The 20,080-nt window shown below is 52.5% G+C and overlaps 1 protein-coding gene across 7 annotated transcripts in view; it reads right to left on the reverse strand.

Annotated features, from left to right (window-relative positions):
* Positions 1 to 1,094: 1,094 nt before the first annotated feature.
* Positions 1,095 to 20,080, reverse strand: part of asb10 (ankyrin repeat and SOCS box containing 10) — a 28,384-nt gene continuing 9,398 nt past the window's right edge. For 3 of the 7 annotated variants that reach the window (XM_087986785.1, XM_087986791.1, XM_087986788.1), the window contains 4 exons: positions 18,958 to 19,225; positions 13,832 to 14,336; positions 8,691 to 8,804; positions 1,095 to 5,999 (listed from right to left, as the gene is read on the reverse strand). In XM_087986785.1, the coding sequence (XP_087842911.1) occupies positions 5,814 to 5,999; positions 8,691 to 8,804; positions 13,832 to 14,336; positions 18,958 to 19,225 (1,073 nt within the window). In that variant the 3' untranslated portion in view covers positions 1,095 to 5,813. The remainder of the gene's footprint in view (positions 6,000 to 8,690; positions 8,805 to 13,831; positions 14,337 to 18,957; positions 19,226 to 20,080) is intronic. The other 4 variants (XM_087986786.1, XM_087986789.1, XM_087986790.1 and 1 more) reach the window with 4 other exon arrangements.

Raw genomic sequence — 20,080 nt, forward strand, 5'->3', positions numbered from 1 at the left:
TCAACCACCACTCGCTGCCTTCTTTCAGAAAGCCAGTTTCTAATCCAAACTGCTAAATCCCCCTCAATCCCATGCCTCTGCATTTTCTCCAACAGCCCACCATGTGGAACCTTATCAAAGGTTTTACTGAAGTCCATGTACACCACGTCAACTGCCCTACCCTCATCTATATGCTTGGCCATCTTCTCAAAAAACTCAATGAGGTTTGTGAGACATGACCTGCCCTTGACGAAACCATGTTGACTATCTGAAATCAAATTGTTGCTTGCTAGATGATTATAAATCTTATCTCTCATAATCCTTTCCAAAACCTTTCCTACAACAGAAGTAAGGCTCACTGGTCAATAATTACCTGGGTCATCTCTACTACCTCGTGCTCCCACGAGTAGGTTGAACAGTTCATCCACTTTACTAACACCTTCCACCCCGACCTCAAATTCACCTGGACCGTCTCAGACTCCTCCCTCCCCTTCCTAGACCTCTCCATTTCTATCTCGGGCGACCAACTCAACACAGACATTCACTACAAACCGACCGACTCCCACAGCTACCTGGACTACACCTCCTCCCATCCTGCCCCATGTAAAAACGCCATCCCATTCTCCCAATTCCTTCGTCTCCGCCGCATCTGCTCCCAGGAGGACCAGTTCCAAAACTGTACAACCCAGATGGCCTCCTTCTTCAAGGACCGCAATTTCCTCCCCGACGTGGTCGACGATGCCCTCCACCGCATCTCCTCCACTTCCCGCTCCTCCGCCCTTGAACCCCGCCCCTCCAACCGCCACCAGGACAGAACCCCACTGGTCCTCACCTACCACCCCACCAACCTCCGGATACATCGTATAATCCGTCGTCATTTCTGCCACCTCCAAACGGACCCCACCACCAGGGATATATTTCCCTCCCCTCCCCTATCAGCGTTCCGAAAAGACCACTCCCTCCGTGACTCCCTCGTCAGGTCCACACCCCCCACCAACCCAACCTCCATTCCCGGCACCTTCCCTTGCAACCGCAAGAAATGCAAAACTTGCGCCCACACCTCCCCCCTTACTTCCCTCCAAGGCCCCAAGGGATCCTTCCATATCCGCCACAAATTCACCTGCACCTCCACACACATCATTTATTGCATCCGCTGCACCCAATGTGGCCTCCTCTATATTGGGGAGACAGGCCACCTCCTTGCGGAACGTTTCAGAGAACACCTCTGGGACACCCGGACCAACCAACCCAACCACCCTGTGGTTCAACATTTCAACTCCCCCTCCCACTCCACCAAGGACATGCAGGTCCTTGGGCTCCTCCATCGCCAGACCATGGCAACACTGCACTGTATTGTTCTTTGTTCTATGTTCACGGCATTGGATTCACAATTAAGACCCCGAATCAGCTGTCTCATGAAGGTTGCCTGAAGCTCACCAACAACCAGATGGTTTCAGTCAGGAGTGAATATGGCCCAAGTAATTGGAGGAGGAAATAAAGGAATCCCTGAAGCCTGCTCTGTATTCAGTTAGATCACGTTGATCTGACTATTACACATTTCCTATTCTTGATAACCTCTACCATATTGCTTATTTAATGTTGGCCTCTCTCTGTGCACCTCCTCTGCAGCTGTAACACTGTATTCCCCGCTCTGTTCTACTACCCTAATGCACTGACCTGCCTGTACTGCTCACAAAACAAAAGCTTTCACTGTACCTAGGTACATGTGACAATAATAAATCAAATCAAATGAGGAATCCATCTCGTTATTCCTTAATAACATTTAAGTACTTGTCCTCTATCTGCACTGTCTCTTGAGACAGAGAGTTCAAAAGATTAATGATGCTTTGTAGGAAAGCTATCCTCCTTTTCCCTGCCTAAACTTGGCAACCCCTTATTTTGGAATAGAGAGCCTTAGTTCTGGATTCTTCCACGGGAGGAAACATCCTTTCCACATGCACCAGCCAGGATCTCGTATGTTTCAGATAAGTCACCTTTTAAACTAATAGATGCAAGTCTAGAATACAAAGCAAAGAACTGTGGATGCTCGAAATCTGAACCAAAAACAGAGATTGCTGGAGAAAATGAGAAAGCAGAGTTAATGTTTAGAGTCCAGTGACCATTCTTAAAGATACAACTTCAGAATGTCCAGGCTTTTAAGTTTCTGTTTCAGGTATTAAGGAGACCAAAACTGTAAACAACACTCTAGATGTGGTCTCACCCCACGTAGCTGAACTACCATCTCCTTACTTTCTCATTTAATTCCTCTCATAACAAATTTCTATTATCTTTCCTAATCACACGAAGTTCCCACAGACTAACCTTCACACACAAGTATACCCAGATCCCTCTGCATCCCAGAGCTCTGTCATCTCAGCATTCACATAACCTGTTTTTAAAAACATTCTTCCTGCTAAATGGACAACTTCACATTTTCATACAGCATACTCTATTGCCAGATCTTTGCCTACTCATGGAACCGAGCTAAATCCCTTTATGGTTTCTTTATGTCCTCTTCATAACTTACTTTATTATCTTTACTCCAGTCAGTCTAATGCATGTCATTGGAAAAATACTAGAATCCATTATTAAGGAAGAAATCACAAAACATTTGTAAAAGTTTAATATCATCAAATAGAGTCAACATGGTTTTGTGAAAGGGATAAATTTGCTGGCATTGAGGATATAACAAGCAGAGTTGGTAACAGAGAGCAGTGTTTGAGCTATAAGGCTCGGCTGGATAAGCTGTGACGCTTTTTACTGGAGTGTAGGAGGTTGAGGGGTGACCTTATAGAAGTTTATAAAATCATGAGGGGCACAGATAAGATGAATAGTTCCTAAGGTTGAGTGTTCAGAACTAGAGTGCATAATTTTAAGGAGAGAGGACAAAGGGACCCGAGGGGCAACCTTTTCACACTGAGGCGGGTGCACATATGGAATGAGCTTTCACAGGAAGTGGTCGATACAGTGACAGTTGCAACACTTAAAAGACATTTGGACAAGTGGTTGAATCAAAAAGATTTAGAGGGATATTCAGGGTGGTTAAGAAGGCATTTAGCACACTTTCCTTCATTGCTCAGGCCTTTGAGTATAGGAGTTGGGACGTCAAGTTGAAATTGTACAGACATTGATGATACAGACATTGGTGAAGACTCTTCTGGACTACTGTGTGCAGTTCTGCTCACCCTGTTATAGGAAAATATTATTAAATTGGTGACAATTCAGAAAAGGTTTACCAGGATGTTGATGGGATTGGAGGGTTTGAGTTCAAAAACTCAGCTGGTTCAGCTGGGACCTCTTCCACTCGAGCAGAGGAGGGTGAGGAGTGGTCTTATGGAGGTTTATAATATCATACGGAGCATAGATAAGGTCTTTTCCTTAAGATGAATGAGTTCAAAACTAGGGACATATTTTTAAGGTGAGAGGAGAAAGTTTTAAAAAGGCCATGAGGGACAACTGTTTCACACAGAGAGTGGTTTGTGTGTGGAATGAGCTGCCAGAGGAAGTGGTGGATGCAGGTATGTTTAAAAGACATTGGGATAAGTTCATGAATAGGAAAGGTTTAGAGAGATATAGGCCAAATACAGGTAGGTGGGATGACTTTAATTTGGGAACATGTTCAGCATGGATTAGTCGGACTGAAGGGTCTGTTTCCACGCTGTATGACTCTATGAATGTAAATGGGGTAGGGCAAGTGGAGACCAGCAGAGTGGGAGACCATTTGGGAAATAGTGATCATAACAAAATGGGGTTCAAAGTTAAGTTGGAAAATGATTAAAATTAATTATGGTGCTACGTGGCAGGTTGTTTAACAAATTAGAATTGTTTGGTGTGTATGTAGATGGACATTTCTCAGACTGGAGATGAGTTGAAAGTGGTATTCCCCAGAGACCCTTGCTTTTTCTAATTTATATAAACAATTTGGAGCCCAGTGCTGAGGGAAAAATCTCTAAATTTGCAGATGATACTAAGCTAGGGAGAATAGTGAATTATGAAGGTGACATTGAGTGACTTCAGAGGGATATCGACAAGTTGGCAAAATCAGCAAACACCTGGCTGATGAATTTCAATGCAGAGAAATGAGAGGGAATGCATTTTGGTGGAAGAAACACAGAAACACAATACAGGCCTCAATGGTACAACTGAGGGGAGTTCAGGAGCAGTGGGATCTCAGGATTCATGTTCATAACTCCCTGAAGGTAGCTAGGCAAGTTGAAACAATTGTTAAGGTGGCTTAAAGGGTAATTGGATTTATAAATAAAGGCATAGAGTATAACGGCAAGGAAATGATGCTACACCTCAATATATCATTGCTCAGACCACATTTGGAGAATTGTGTTCAGTTCTGAGCACCTTATTTATGGAAAGCTACAGTCCTGGAGAGAGTTCAAAGAGATTTACTAAAATGCTACCAGGAATGAGGGATTTGAGATGTAAGTAAAGATTAAAGAGATTGGGTTTATTCTTCTTGAAAGAAGATTAAGAGGTGACCATATTGAAGTGTTTAAAATTATGAACAATTTTGACAAGGTAAAGAAGGATATTCTGTTTCCATTACTCGGTATGTCAGTAACTGGGGGCCACAACGTCAAGACTATCAGCATGAGAGCTCGGAGTGAGATGAGGTGAAACTTCTTTACTCAGACAGTTGTTAGGATTTGGAGTGTGCTGCCTGGGAGAGTGGGGGAGGCTGATTCCGTGCTCAAAAGAGAGCTGGATATATGTTTGGAAGGAGCACAGCAGGTCAGGCAGCATCCGAGGAGCAGGAGAATTGATATTTCAGGCAGGAGCCCTTCATCAGGAATTCCTGTGCGAAATGTTGATTCTGCTGCCTGACTTGCTGTGCTTTTCCAGCACCACACACTCTCGATTCTGATCTCCAACATCTGCAGTCCTCACTTTCTCCAAACATTTGGACAGGATGAAGTTAGCGGGATACGGAGATAGAGCGGGATCGTGGGACGAACTGGGTAGCTCTTTCAGGAACTGGTACAGACATGATTAATCAAATAACCCCCTCCTGTATTCTATGATTTCTTTGATTTATCCTTTAATTGAATTTTCCAATTTGTCAGCTCTGCTCCTATATCCTCATAAATCCACTCATTTATGTTTAAGAAAACAGTCTCAGGTCCATGCCATTCTCTCCCAAACTGAAAAGAAAATTCAAAACTGTATTAATCACTGCAATCTAGAGGCTCCTTCACATTAAGATTATAAAGTTCCTCGAGATCTGGTACATGCTGAAAATCTATCCTGAAAACATTGCATGAATTCACTACTCAGGTTACATTTACCCATTTTCCTTTTACAGTCACATTTTCAGTTCATTCCTGGGATGTGGGGGTCGCTGGCTCGGTCAACATTTACTGCCCGTCCCTAGTTGCCCCTTGAGAAGGTAGGGATGAGCTGTCTTCTTGAACCGCTGCAGTCCATGTGCTGTAGGTAGACCCACAATACCGTTAGATTGTGGCATATTTCCGAGTTAGGGTGGTGAGGGGCTTGGAGGGGAACCTGCAGGGGGTGGTGTTTCCATGTATCTGCTGCCCTTGTCCTTCTAGATGGAAGTGGTCATGGGTTTGGAAGGTGCTGCCTGAGGATCTTTGGTGAATTTTCGCAGAGCATCTTGTAGATAGTACACACTGCTGTTATGAGCATTGGCGGTGGAGGGAGGGGATGTTTATCATTTATTATTTAGAATCTAGAAGTTGGTGGAGTGGTGGGGTCAGCTCTGGACAATGGCCTGTATTGTCTGTATTGCTGGGCTGGTTGGGTTGTTTTCACTGGACTCTGGCGGTTGTCGATGGGGAATTGCAGTGTCTTGTTTGAGCACACTAACTGATATAGCCCTGAAACTGCAGCAACAGATAGTCCTTCAGGAAGGTTGGCAGTGGGAGTTGAGGGATTTGTTCCTGGCAATGTCCTTCAAAGTGTCTGCGAATGGCACATCGGGCCAGGTGCTGCAGTGAACGTGGGGTCTGGGAAAGTGCAAACAGGGACTCATAGAAATCCTGGTGCTCCTGGAAGACAAATGACACACAATGTCAGGACGCTGGCCTGCTGCGCCTGTATTTACAGCTCACACAATCCCTCACACACCAACCATTCTATCAGTCCCAAACTACATTCCCACCCTTCCAGCCAATAGCATAAAAACATGCCATTCACCATGGCTGGGATCTTGCTGTGTGCCAACTGGTGACTGCATTTCCTGCCTCGCAGCAATTGCCACTTTTTTTGAGAAGTATTTTACGATTTGCCAAGTCACAGAGTCATGAGATTGGGAAGGATGTTATAGGAAAGGAAGAGTTGACTTCTTTCATGACCATCCTCGAATTTTAGCTCCCAATTCTGGGCCCAGCCAAATGATCCGAAGATGGACAGTGAACAAATCCCGAAACCTTGGATTAGGAGAAGCCAGGCATATGGTCAAGACAGGACTGAGCTCCCATGCCTGCTTTGTGAGATTTGCCCATTGGAGGCTGCAGAGGGAGCTCAGTAGGTTGACCAGCCCACAGCATGCCACGTGTGGAGGGTTGTTCTCATACCTGAAGGATTGTGGGCCTCCAAATCCATTCCATTAACGGCTGCTTCTACTACATCTGGCCAAGGGAACCGATTTGCCCAGTTACACAGTCGCACAAATCCCCAAATAACGTGGTGTTGACAGCTGGTCAAGGAGTTTCTGATCTGCCTGGAGCCTTCGCTGATGGTGCTGAGACATTTCAATAGACAATAGACAATAGGTGCAGGAGTAGGCCATTCTGCCCTTCGAGCCTGCACCACCATTCATTATGATCATGGCTGATCATCCTTAATCAGTATCCTGTTCCTGCCTTATCTCCATAACCCTTGATCCCACTATCCTTGAGAGCTCTGTCCAACTCTTTCTTAAATGAACCCAGAGACTGGGCCTCCACTGCCCTCTGGGGCAGAGCATTCCACACAGCCACCACTCTCTGGGTGAAGAAGTTTCTCCTCATCTCTGTCCGAAATGGTCTACCCCGTATTTTTAAGCTGTGTCCTCTGGTTCAGGACTCACCCATCAGCGGAAACATGTTTCCTGCTGCCAGAGTGTACAATCCTTTCATAATCTTATACGTCTCAATCAGATCCCCTCTCAATCTTCGAAACTCAAGGGTATACAAGCCCAGTCGCTTCAGTCTTTCAACGTAAGGTAATCCCACCATTCCAGGAATTGACCTCGTGAACTTACGCTGCACTCCCTCAATAGCCAGAATGTCTTTCCTCAAATTTGGAGACCAGAACTGCACACAGTATTCCAGGTGTGGTCTCACCAGGGCCCTGTACAGCTGCAGAACAACCTTTTTGCTTCTATACTCAATCCCTCTTGTTATGAAGGCCAGCATATTATTAGCCTTCTTCACTACCTGCTGTACCTGCATGCTTACCTTCATTGACTGGTGTACAAGAACACCCAGATCTCTCTGTACTGCCCCTTTACCTAAATTGATTCCATTTAGGTAGTAATCTGCCTTCCTGTTCTTGCCACCAAAGTGGATAACCATACATTTATCCACATTAAACTGCATCTGCCATGCATCTGACCACTCACCTAACCTGTCCAGGTCACCCTGTAATCTCCTAACATCCTCCTCACATTTCACCCTGCCACCCAGCTTAGTATCATCAGCAAATTTGCTAATGATATTACTAATACCATCTTCTATATAAGTAATATATATTGTAAAAAGCTGAAGTCCCAGTACTGATCCCTGTGGTACCCCACTGGTCACTGCCTGCCATTCCGAAATGGAGTCATTTATCACTACTCTTTATTTCCTATCAGCCAACCAACTTTCAATCCAAGTTAGTACTTTGCCACCAATACCATGTGCCCTAATTTTGCTCACTAACCCCTTATGTGGGACTTTATCAAAAGCTTTCTGAAAGTCCAGGTACACTACATCTACTGGATCTCCCTCGTCCATCTTCAGAGTTACATCCTCAAAAAATTCCAGAAGATTAGCCAAGCATGATTTCCCCTTCATAAATCCATGTTGACTCTGACCTATCCTGTTACTACTATCCAGATGTGTCATAATTTCATCCTTTATAATAGACTCCAGCATCTTTCCCACCACTGAGGTCAGACTAACTGGTCTATAATTTCCTGCTTTCTCTCTCCCACCTTTCTTAAAAAGTGGTATAACATTAGCCACCCTCCAATCCACAGGAACTGATCCCGAATCTATTGAACTCTGGAAAATAATCACCAACGTATCCACGATTTCTCGAGCCACCTCCTTCAGTACCCTGGGATGTAGACCATCAGGCCCCGGGGACTTATTAACCTTCAGACCTAACAGTCTCTCCAACACCGATTCCTGGCAAATATAAATTCCCTTCAGTTCAGGTCCTTCAGCCACTGTTACCTCAGGGAGATTGCTTGTGTCTTCCCCAGTGAACACAGATCTGAAGTACCAATTCAATTCTTCTGCCATTTCTTTGTTCCCCGTAATATAGTCCCCTGTTTCTGTCTGCATTGTGTTCAAGGCACTATCTGAGTGACTAAGGTCGTTATTGTATCGGGAGCTGGTGGTCATCATGCAGTGTCCCCTGGGCTGGGCCCCATGGTTATAAAGAGGGTTCCTGAATGAGGCACCTTCACTGGGTGCAATGTTAGAGAGGCTGGAGCTGGGCACTGTCCCTGAGCCATCCCTCACTGACCCCTGGGCTGCAGCTCCTACCTGAAGTACCTTTAATGGCACAGACTCCACCCAATCATCCGTCACCTTCAGCCGATCGTAAACATTCACAAGAACCTCGATCGTTCGCGGAGACTGGCAGCAGTACCTCAGTACCTGAAACAGCAGAGAGTGCGGTCAGAGCTGCTGGAACCAGCAGAGAGTGTGGTCAGAGCTGCTGGAACCAGCAGAGAGTGCAGTCAGAGCTGCTGGAACCAGCAGAGAGTGCGGTCAGAGCTGCTGGAGCCAGCACAGAGTGTGGTCAGAGCTGCTGGAACCAGCAGAGAGTGTGGTCAGAGCTGCTGGAACCAGCAGAGAGTGTGGTCAGAGCTGCTGGAACCAGCACAGAGTGCGGTCAGAGGTGCTGGAACCAGCAGAGAGTACGGTCAGAGCTGCTGGAACCAGCACAGAGTGTGGTCAGAGCTGCTGGAACCAGCAGAGAGTGCGTTCAGAGCTGCTGGAACCAGCACAGAGTGCGGTCAGAGCTGCTGGAACCAGCACAGAGTGTGGTCAGAGCTGCTGGAACCAGCACAGAGTGCGGTCAGAGTTGCTGGAACCAGCAGAGAGTGTGGTCAGAGCTGCTGGAACCAGCACAGAGTGCGGTCAGAGTTGCTGGAACCAGCAGAGAGTGTGGTCAGAGCTGCTGGAACCAGCAGAGAGTGCGGTCAGATCTGCTGGAACCAGCACAGAGTGTGGTCAGACCTGCTGGAACCAGCAGAGAGTACGGTCAGAGCTGCTGGAACCAGCACAGAGTGTGGTCAGAGCTGCTGGAACCAGCACAGAGTGTGGTCAGAGCTGCTGGAACCAGCACAGAGTGCGGTCAGAGCTGCTGGAACCAGCAGAGAGTACGGTCAGAGCTGCTGGAACCAGCACAGAGTGTGGTCAGAGCTGCTGGAACCAGCAGAGAGTGTGGTCAGAGCTGCTGGAACCAGCACAGAGTGCGGTCAGAACTGCTGGGACCAGCACAGAGTGTGGTCAGAGCTGCTGGAACCAGCAGAGAGTGCGTTCAGAGCTGCTGGAACCAGCAAAGAGTGTGGTCAGAGCTGCTGGAACCAGCACAGAGTGTGGTCAGAGCTGCTGGAACCAGCACAGAGTGCGGTCAGAGTTGCTGGAACCAGCAGAGAGTGTGGTCAGAGCTGCTGGAACCAGCAGAGAGTGCGGTCAGATCTGCTGGAACCAGCACAGAGTGTGGTCAGACCTGCTGGAACCAGCAGAGAGTACGGTCAGAGCTGCTGGAACCAGCACAGAGTGTGGTCAGAGCTGCTGGAACCAGCACAGAGTGCGGTCAGAGCTGCTGGAACCAGCAGAGAGTATGGTCAGAGCTGCTGGAACCAGCACAGAGTGTGGTCAGAGCTGCTGGAACCAGCAGAGAGTGCAGAGGGGTGGGGGACAGGGATAGAGGAGCCATGGGCGGGGGTGGGGTGATGTGGCATGGGGGGGTGCAAGAAAAGAGAGACTTAGGTATGAGGAGAGAGGAGTGGGGTATGGGATGGGATGGGGGAACTGGGGTTGGGGGGACGTGGTTTGAGTGGTATCTGCAGTCAGGGGCATGGGTTCACAGAGAGAAGGGGAGAGAAGGGAGATGAGCATAAGGGGATGAGGAAACAAGTGAGACCATAAGGCATGGCAGAACCAGGCCATCCCATCCATCATCACGGCTCCACGATTCAATAAGATCATGGTTGATACCTGCCTTTTCCTGATAACCCTCGATTTCCTCCCTTTTAAAAAATCTCTTTCTCTCTCTCAGCCTGGAATATCCTGAATGACCAGGTTGCTCCTCATCAATGTCTGAAACAGACCCCTTCTTTCTGAGAGAGTACCCTCAGCTCTCTCCCACAACAGGGACAACCTCTCCACAGCCACTCGGTCACGGTCCTGGGAAATCGCCCATCATTCTTCCACATTCTGAAGTTTGAAGGTCCAACTTAGTCAACCTCTCCTTATAAGACAGTCCCTCCGTCCCTGGGAACAGCCGAGTGAGCCTTCGCAGGGCTGCGTCCAATTCCAGGACAGGCTTCCTCAGGAAAGGGATAAAGAGGGTTATGGAACCAGACTGGGATTAAGGGACAGCCACAGTCTTGAGCTTCAATGAGTGGAAAAGGGAGTTACACTTTACCTTCATGAAACTCTAGTTAGATCCCAGAAAGGAAACTGTACCCAGTTCGAGTCCTTACAGCTTGAGAAGGATGAAGGCATCTGTGGATGTCTGTGTAAGGGTGTGTGGGTGTTGGTGTAAGGGTGTGTGGGTGTTGGTGTAAGGGTCTGAGGGTGTTGGTGTAAGGGTCTGAGTGTGTCGGTGTAAGGGTGTGTGGGTGTTAGTGTAAGGGTGTGTGGGTGTTGGTGTAAGGGTGTGTGGGTGTTGGTATAAGGGTGTGCGGGTGTTGGTGTAAGCATCTGTGGGTGTTGGTGTAAGGGTCTGTGGATATTGGTATAAGGGTCTGTGGGTGTGGGTGTAAGTGTGTGTGGGTGTAGGTGTAAGGGTGTGTGGGTGTCAGTGTAAGGGTCTGAATGTGTTGGAGTAAGGGTGTGTGGGTGTCAGTGTAAGGGTCTGAATGTGTTGGTGTAAGGGTGTGTTGGTGTTGGTGTAAGGGTGTGTGGGTATTGGTATAAGGGTCTGTGGGTGTGGGTGTGGGTGTAAGGGTGTGTGGGTGTCAGTGTAAGGGTCTGAATATGTTGGTGTAAGGGTGTGTTGGTGTTGGTGTAAGGGTGTGTGGGTATTGGTATAAGGGTCTGTGGGTGTGGGTGTAAGGGTGTGTGGGTGTCAGTGTAAGGGTCTGAATGTGTTGGTGTAAGGGTGTGTGGGTGTCAGTGTAAGGGTGTGTGAGTGTTGGTGTTAGGGTCTGTGGGTGTTAGTGTAAGGGTCTGAATGTGTTTGTGTAAGGGTGTGTTGGTGTTGGTGTAAGGGTGTGTGGGTGTTGGTGTAAGGGTCTGAGTGTGTCAGTATAAGGGTGTGAGGGTGTTGGTGTAAGGGTCTGAGTGTATCAGTGTAAGGGTGTGTGGGTGTTGGTGTAAGGGTCTGAGTGTGTCGGTGTAAGGGTGTATGGGTGTAAGGGTGTGAGGGTGTTGGTGTAAGGGTCTGAGTGTGTCGATGTAAGGGTGTGAGGGTGTTGGTGTAAGGGTCTGAGTGTGTCGGTGTAAGGGTGTGTGGGTGTTGGTGTAAGGGTGTGTGGGTATTGGTGTAAGGGTCTGAGTGTGTCGGTGTAAGGGTGTTGGTGTAAGGGTCTGAGTGTGTCGGTGTAAGGGTGTGTGGGTGTTGGTGTAAGGGTGTGTGGGTGTTGGTGTAAGGGTCTGAGTGTGTTGGTGTAAGGGTCTGTGTGAGAATGTGTGTCGGGAAAGAACAGGTAGGGAGTTTATTTCTGAATTTTGTGAAACAAGAGGTTCAGCTGAGTATGACTCAGATCAGATAAGAACTTGCAGTTAACAATGGGGTGCTGGAGGCAAGGGTAATGGGTTAACAAGGTGAAAAAGCAGTCATTATGTAGAGCCATTTAACAATTTGGAAACATTCAGTATGTGAGGTTAGTTTCACAAGGTGAAAAGTATTCATTGTGTGAAGTCAGTTATTCACTATGTAACAGCAGATGGCTTAATCTTTACTATTGACGCTCACTAATTATAACGGTCACCCAATCAATATGCATGTTGCCGTATCTGGATGCTCCTCCCTGTAACATGACTATATAGTTCATTAAGAAACTGCTGTTCGAGAGGAGACCGTGAACTCATGTCTCTGTGCACATGAGTGATTGTTCTCTCTCTGTCCAGGGCCCAGAATAAAGATGAAGGAGGTAAAACCATACTGTGTTTCTGACTGTTTTGCTTTGACTGATATGGGGAAATGAGACGAAATATGTGGGTGTTGGTGTCAGGGTCTGTGGGTGAGATGGAAACAGATGAATCTGAGAACCAGGGTTTGAATCGAATCAGGGAATGATACAGAACCAGGGAAATTTTCAACTGGCTGTGCACTTGCTGAGTCCGAGAATCATTGAATCCCCACAGTGTGGAAGCAGGCCATTCAGCCTGACGGGTTCACACTGACCCTCTGAAGAACATCCCACTCGGACTCACTCTCCCCTCCTACCCCGTAACGCTGCATTTCCCATGCTGAATCCAACTCACCTGAATAACCTTGGACTGTGACAGGGAACTGGAGCACCCGGAGCAAACCCATGCAGACACGGGGAGAATGTGCAAACGCCACCCAGTCACCCAAGGATGGAATCAAATGCAGGTGCCCGGTGCTGTGAGGCAGCAGAGCTAACCACTGAGGCACTGTGCCCAATTCCTATTTTACCCAATTCACCCCAGTCCCCTGCTCTTTCCCAGAGCCCTGTGTAATTTTTAAACCCACATGATTATCACAAGGTCCCCATGTGAATGTTCTTTTTGTAGCTGCTGTTTTCACCCCTTGTTAGTTTATTTGTCTGTCCACAGTATATGGCCAAAAGTGATGGATAGGTTGCAATAACTCTCAGCAAACAGACAGGGTCTCAGGGAGAACGGATTAGATTTGATGATGATGTAGATCTGGATCCTGGAATTTTCTAAAGGACCCACGATTTTTGGGAGATAGGGGAAGTTGTTTGTTTTTTTTTAAAAGAGATGTTGCTGATTATTTGTTTTGAACTGTATTGACTTGTTGGAGTGTTATGGGGATTGTCTCAAAAAAATCATCAAATCTAATCCGTTCTCCCTGAGACCCTGTCTGTTTGCTGAGAGTTATTGCAACCTATCCATCACTTTTGGCCATATACTGTGGACAGACAAATAAACTAACAAGGGGTGAAAACAGCAGCTACAAAAAGAACGTTCACATGGGGACCTTGTGATAATCATGTGGGTTTAGAAATTGACATGTGAGCAGGCTTTCGGAGCAGGTGGTTGGACAATGGCTTGAGGTCTCCTTAGATAGAAGGCCTTATCTTTTAAGTTTGGGAGTTACAGAGCACCAAGCAGAGGGAAGGAGCAGGTGGGCACCTTATGATCATGTTGAGGAAACCCCGATTGACTCCATTGGTTGAAGCTGCCCCCTCTGTTCTGAATCTCTGATTCTGTCTCCCGGGAAAGGGATGTTCATCCACACCTTACACCCACTTAAACAGACCATTAAAGAAGAGGCAGTGAAAGTATTAACTCACCTTTGGAATAGCACCTGGCCAAATCCGGATGGATCCATAGTTTAAGAGGGATCGGACGGTGCGTTCGGGTTCATGTTCTAACTTGTAAGCGACAGCCTGCAGGGCTTTGTGCATTGGGGCATTTCCCCCGTAATCCATGCGGTTAACATCGATTCCTTTGCTCAGGAGCAGATCCACCATCCTGTGGTTGACTGTGCGACAGGCCAAGTGCAGTGCTGATTGCTTCTCTTCATCCAGTGCCTCCACACTGGCCCCATGCTCAACCAGATAGTGACAGACTCGGAAATACCTGTCAGCATCCTCGCTGCTGTGGGACTGGGCACATACACAGTGCAGTGGGCTCTGCTCACTCTCATTCAGCCTGTTCACAGATGCTCCGTGATGAAGGTACAACTGGACATGACCCTCCAAAGCGAACCTGGCTGCAATGTGCAGGGCTGTATCGCCCTTGTCCTCTGTGCGACTGTTCACGTTACACCCAAACCTCAGCAACAGCTCCGCACACCTGTCAACCACACTCATGATGACAGCCCCGCGGGTAAATCCGGCTCCAACCCCGCAATTCCCACCGCTCCCAACATCCCCCACCCCACCCAACCCCATCCTAACCCCCCCAACACCCCCACCCAGCCCTCAACCCCACCCACAATCCCCACCACACGCCCTAACCAACACCCCCCCACATCCACCCTAACCCTCATCACCACTCCCACCCACAATCCCCACTCCCCACCTCCCCACCCCCACCCACAACCCCACACCCCCACACCCACCCTAACCCCATCACCACCCCCACCCACAATCCCCACTCCCCGCCTCCCCACCCCCACCCACAACCCCCAACCCCACACCCCCACACCCACCCTAACCCCATCACCACTCCCACCCACAATCCCCACTCCCCACCTCCCCACCCCCACCCACAACCCCCAACCCCACACCCCCACACCCACCCTAACCCCCATCACCACCCCTACCCCCACACTCACTACAATCCCCACGCCCCCCCACCCCCCACCCACCCTCAATCCTCACCACCCCACCTCCACACCCACCCACAATCCCCACCCACCATCACTGCCCCCACCCACAATCCCCACACTCCACCCCCACTTCCACCCACACTCCCCACCCCAATCACCACCCACACCCACAAGCCCCACCTCCCCATCACTATCACCAACCACAATCCCCACACCCCACCCCCGCTTCCACCCACAATCCCCACCCCAATCACCACCCCCACCCACAATCCCCACTCCCCATCACCACAGCCATCCAAACTCCCCACCCCACCACTCCCACCCACAATCCCCACTCCCCCACCCCCCACACCCACCCACAAACCCCACCCTCCCATCACCACCCCCAGGAAAGACAGCAGCGACTGTCCCACAAAGGGATTGTTCCATTGGGATGGCTGCAACAAATCATGGGGGAGGGGGAATTGTGGGTGGGGGTGGGGGAGGTGGGTGAGGGCGGTGATGGAGGTTGGGTGGTGGGGATGGGGATTGTGGGTGGGGGTGAGGGAGGTGGGTGAGGGCGGTGATGGGGGTTGATTGGTGGGGATGGGGATTGTGGGTGGGGGTGAGGGAGGTGGGTGAGGGCGGTGATGGGGGTTGGGTGGTGGGGATGGGGATTGTGGGTGGGGGTGAGGGAGTTGGTGGGGGCGGTGATGGGGTTGGGTGGTGGGTGTGGTGATTGTGGGTGGGGATGAGGGAGGTGAGTGAGGGCGGTGATAGGGGTTGGGTGGTGGGTGTGGGGATTGTGGGTGGGGGTGAAGGAGTGGGTGGGGGTGGTGATGGGGATTGGGTGGTGGGTGTGAGGATTGTGGGTGGGGGTGAAGGAGTGGGTGGGGGTGGTGATGGGGGTTGGGTGGTGGGTGTGGTGATTGTGGGTGAGGGTGAGGGAGGTGGGTGAGGGCGGTGATGGGGGTTGGATGGTGGGGGTGGGGATTGTTGGTGGGGGTGAGGGAGGTGGGTGAGGGAGGTGGGTGAGGGCGGTGATGCGGTTGGGTGGTGGGGCTGGGGATTGTGGGTGGGGGTGGGGGAGGTGGATGGGGGCAATGATGGGTGGTGGGTGTGGGATTGTGGGTGGGGGTGGCTGAGGTGGGTGAGGGCGGTGATGGGGGTTGGGTGATGGGTGTGGGAGTGGGTGGGGTGCGGTGATGGGGTTGGGTGATGGGTGTGGGGATTGTGGGTGGGGTGAGGGAGTGGGTGGTTGCGGGGATGGGGGTTGGGTGATGGGTGCGGGAATTGTGGGCGGGGGCGGTGATGGGGGTTGGGTGGTGGGTGTGGGGATTGTGGGTGGGGGTGGGGGAGTGGGTGGGGGCGGTGATGGTGGTTGGGTGGTGTGTGTGGGGATTGTGGGTGGGGGTGGGGGAGTGGGTGGGGGCAGTGATGAGGGTTGGGTGGTGGGTGTGGGGATTGTGGGTGGGGGTGGCTGAGGTGGGTGAGGGCGGTGATGGGGGTTGGATGGTGGGGGTGGGAGTGGGTGGGGTGAGGGAGTGGGTGGTTGCGGGGATGGGGGTTGGGTGATGGGTGCGGGAATTGTGGTTGGGGGTGGGGGAGTGGGTGGAGGCGATGATGGGTGATGGGTGGTGAGTGTGGGGATTGTGGGTGGGGTGAGGGAGTGGGTGGTGGCGGTGATGGGTGTCGGGTAATGGGTGTGGGAATTGTGGATGGGGGTGGGGGTGGGGGTGAGGGAGTGGGTGGGGGCGGTGATGGGTGTTGGTGGTGGGTGTGGAGATTGAGGGTGGGGGTGAGGGAGGTGGTATGGGGTGGTGATGGGGATTAGGTGGTGGGTGTGGGGATTGTGGGTGGGAGTGAGGGAGTGGGTGAGGGCAGTGATGGGGGTTGGGTGGTGTGGCTGGGGATTGTGGGTGGGGGAGGTGGGGAAGGGTGGTGATGGGGGTTGGGTGGTGGGTGTGGGGATTGTGGGTGGGGGTGGGGGAGTGGGTGGGGACGGTGATGGGGGTTGGGTGGTGGGTGTGGGGATTGTGGGTGGGGGTGGGGGAGTGGGTGGGGACGGTGATGGGGGTTGGGTGGTGTGTGTGGGGATTGTGGGTGGGGGTGGGGGAGTGGGTGGGGACGGTGATGGGGGTTGGGTGGTGTGTGTGGGGATTGTGGGTGGGGGTGGGGGAGTGGTTGGGGACGGTGATGGGGGTTGGGTGGTGGGTGTGGGGATCGTGGGTGGGGGAGTGGGTGGGGGCGGTGATGCGGGTTGGGTGGTGGGTGTGGGGATTGTGGGTGGGGGTGGGGTAGTGGGTGGGGGCGGTGATGGGGGTTGGGTGGTGGGTATAGGGGATTGTGGGTGGGGGTGGGGGCGGTGATGGGGGTTGGGTGGTGTGGCTGGGGATTGTGGGTGGGGGAGTTGGGGAAGGGTGGTGATGGGGGTTGGGTGGTGGGTGTGGGGATTGTGGGTGTGGGTTGGGGTGGGGGAGTGGGTAGGAGCGGTGATGGGGGTTGGGTGGTGGGTGTGGGTATCGTGTGTGGGGGTGGGGGAGTGGGTGGGGACGGTGATGGGGGTTGGGTGGTGGGTGTGGGGATCGTGTGTGGGGGTGGGGGAGTGGGTAGGAGCGGTGATGGGGGTTGGGTGGTGTGTGTGGGGATCGTGTGTGGGGGTGGGGGAGTGGGTGGGGACGGTGATGGGGGTTGGGTGGTGGGTGTGGGGATTGTGGGTGGGGGTGGGGGAGTGGGTGGGGACGGTGATGGGGGTTGGGTGGTGGGTGTGGGGATTGTGGGTGGGGGTGGGGGAGTGGGTGGGGGCGGTGATGGGGGTTGGGTGGTGGGTGTGGGGATTGTGGATGGCGGTGGGGGAGTGGGTGGGGACGGTGATGGGGGTTGGGTGGTGGGTGTGGGGATTGTGGGTGGGGGTGGGGGAGTGGGTGGGGACGGTGATGGGGGTTGGGTGGTGGGTGTGGGGATTGTGGGTGGGGGTGGGGGAGTGGGTGGGGACGGTGATGGGGGTTGGGTGGTGGGTGTGGAGATTGTGGATGGGGGTGGGGGAGTGGGTGGGGGCGGTGATGGGGGTTGGGTGGTGGGTGTGGGGATTGTGGATGGGGGTGGGGGAGTGGGTGGGGACGGTGATGGGGGTTGGGTGGTGGGTGTGGGGATTGTGGGTGGGGGTGGGGGAGTGGGTGGGGACGGTGATGGGGGTTGGGTGGTGGGTGTGGGGATTGTGGGTGGGGGTGGGGGAGTGGGTGGGGACGGTGATGGGGGTTGGGTGGTGGGTGTGGAGATTGTGGATGGGGGTGGGGGAGTGGGTGGGGACGGTGATGGGGGTTGGGTGGTGGGTGTGGGGATTGTGGGTGGGGGTGGGGGAGTGGGTGGGGGCGGTGATGGGGGTTGGGTGGTGGGTGTGGAGATTGTGGATGGGGGTGGGGGAGTGGGTGGGGGCGGTGATGGGGGTTGGGTGGTGGGTGTGCTGCCCTTTTCTCTGATCATGTCTCTGCCCCACCCTCCTCACCTCCCCCCCACCCACACAGGACCCTCAGCCCAGAGGCAGGACCCGAGGGGCAGTAGGGAGTGTGACCCACGAAGGCGGGGGGGGGGGGGGAAATGGGGTTTCAGGAGGTGGGCTGGGGTGGGGGAGCTCACAATGGGGTTGTTGGGGGTGGGGAAGGTGATGGGACCATCAAGGATAGTAGGGGAGAGTGTGGGTCAGGAAGGACGATGGGGGAGGGGGGGGGAGAGAAGAGATTCTTGGTGGGGGGTGGGGTATGGATGGGGGGGAGGATGAGAGAGCAGGGAGAGAGGGATGGGAATGGGGAAGTGGGGGGGAGAGAAGGAGAGCAATGGAGGATGTGTATGTTGGGGAGGGGCGGGTGAGGGGGCCGAAATCCGGTGGGGGGGGGGGGGGGGGGGGGGGGTGTGGGCCAGGGGGACTCTGTGGAGAGAGTGGCCTCGATTGGTCCATTGGTGACCAATCCAGTTGATCAGTGAGCCCAGCGGCAGGGGTTTGATTCGTTGAAAGGACAACCTTCCTCATTTCCAGTGATCCCAGAGGGAACCATCTTTCCTCCTACCCCCCATTCCTCCCTCCCCCGCGCCCCCTGCCCCCCCGCCCCGCACCCCCGCGCCCCCCGCCCCCGCTGAGGGGAGGGAGGTGGCAGATGGCTGACCTACCGGAGGGATTCTGGTGCGGAGCAGAGGTGGAGAGGGGTGTAGCCATCCTCGGAGATGGCGTTGGGGTTTGCTCCATATGTCAGCAGCAGGCGGGTACACTCACTCTGGGAATTCTCACAGGCCTCATGGAGAGCTGTCTTCCCTCCTGGGGCAAAGTCTACATCTGCCCCAGAGGTCAGCAGGTGCTGGAGGCACTTGTCATAGCCCCGGCTGGCTGTAATCTGCAAGGGGGTAATAAACTCCTGCTTGTAACACAACGACCAGATCCCTACGGGAACACAAGCAGTAACAAGGTCCTGGTCAGTCTCATCCCTCAGACTGGAACCAACAATGACAGCAGCAACATCCCTGCAGCTTTACTTTCATCATTGGGTTGAGGGGGTCACTGGCATTCCTCACACATCCATAACTGCCCCTCAAGAAGCTGGTGCTGGATGAATCCTTTACCTGTGCTCATCCATTACTCACAGAGATTTCCAGGATACTCCCAGTATCCATTAGTTCAGCACCAAATCTCCCCCGTTGCAGCTCCGGAGAAAACCAGAACACTGCACTGTCGGAGAGTCAGTGCTGAGGGAGTGGGCACTGTCGGAGGTTCAGTGCTGAGGGAGTGGGCACTGTCGGAGGGTCAGTGCTGAGGGAGTGCCGCACTGTCAGAGGGTCAGTGCTGAGGGAGTGGGCACTGTCGGAGGGTCAGTGCTGAGGGAGTGGGCACTGTCGGAGGGTCAGTGCTGAGGGAGCGCTGCACTGTTGGAGGGTCAGTGCTGAGGGAGCGCCGCACTGTCGAAGGGTCAGTGCTGAGGGAGTGCTGCACTGTCGGAGGGTCAGTGCTGAGGGAGTGGACACTGTCAGAGGGTCAGTGCTGAGGGAGTGCCGCACTGTCGGAGGGTCAGTGCTGAGGGAGCGCTGCACTGTCAGAAGGTCAGTGCTGAGGGAGTGCCGCACTGTCGGAGGGTCAGTGCTGAGGGAGTGGACACTGTCGGATGGTCAGTGCTGAGGGAGTGCCGCACTATCAGAAGGTCAGTGCTGAGGGAGTGCTGCACTGTCGGAGGGTCAGTGCTGAGGGAGCGCCGCACTGTCGGAGGGTCAGTGCTGAGGGAGTGCCACACTGTGGGAGGGTCAG

Source organism: Chiloscyllium plagiosum, unplaced genomic scaffold (genome assembly GCF_037043375.1).
Source record: "Chiloscyllium plagiosum isolate Xiang-an unplaced genomic scaffold, Cpla_swu_hap1 HiC_scaffold_4, whole genome shotgun sequence".
Classification (NCBI taxonomy): domain Eukaryota; kingdom Metazoa; phylum Chordata; class Chondrichthyes; order Orectolobiformes; family Hemiscylliidae; genus Chiloscyllium; species Chiloscyllium plagiosum.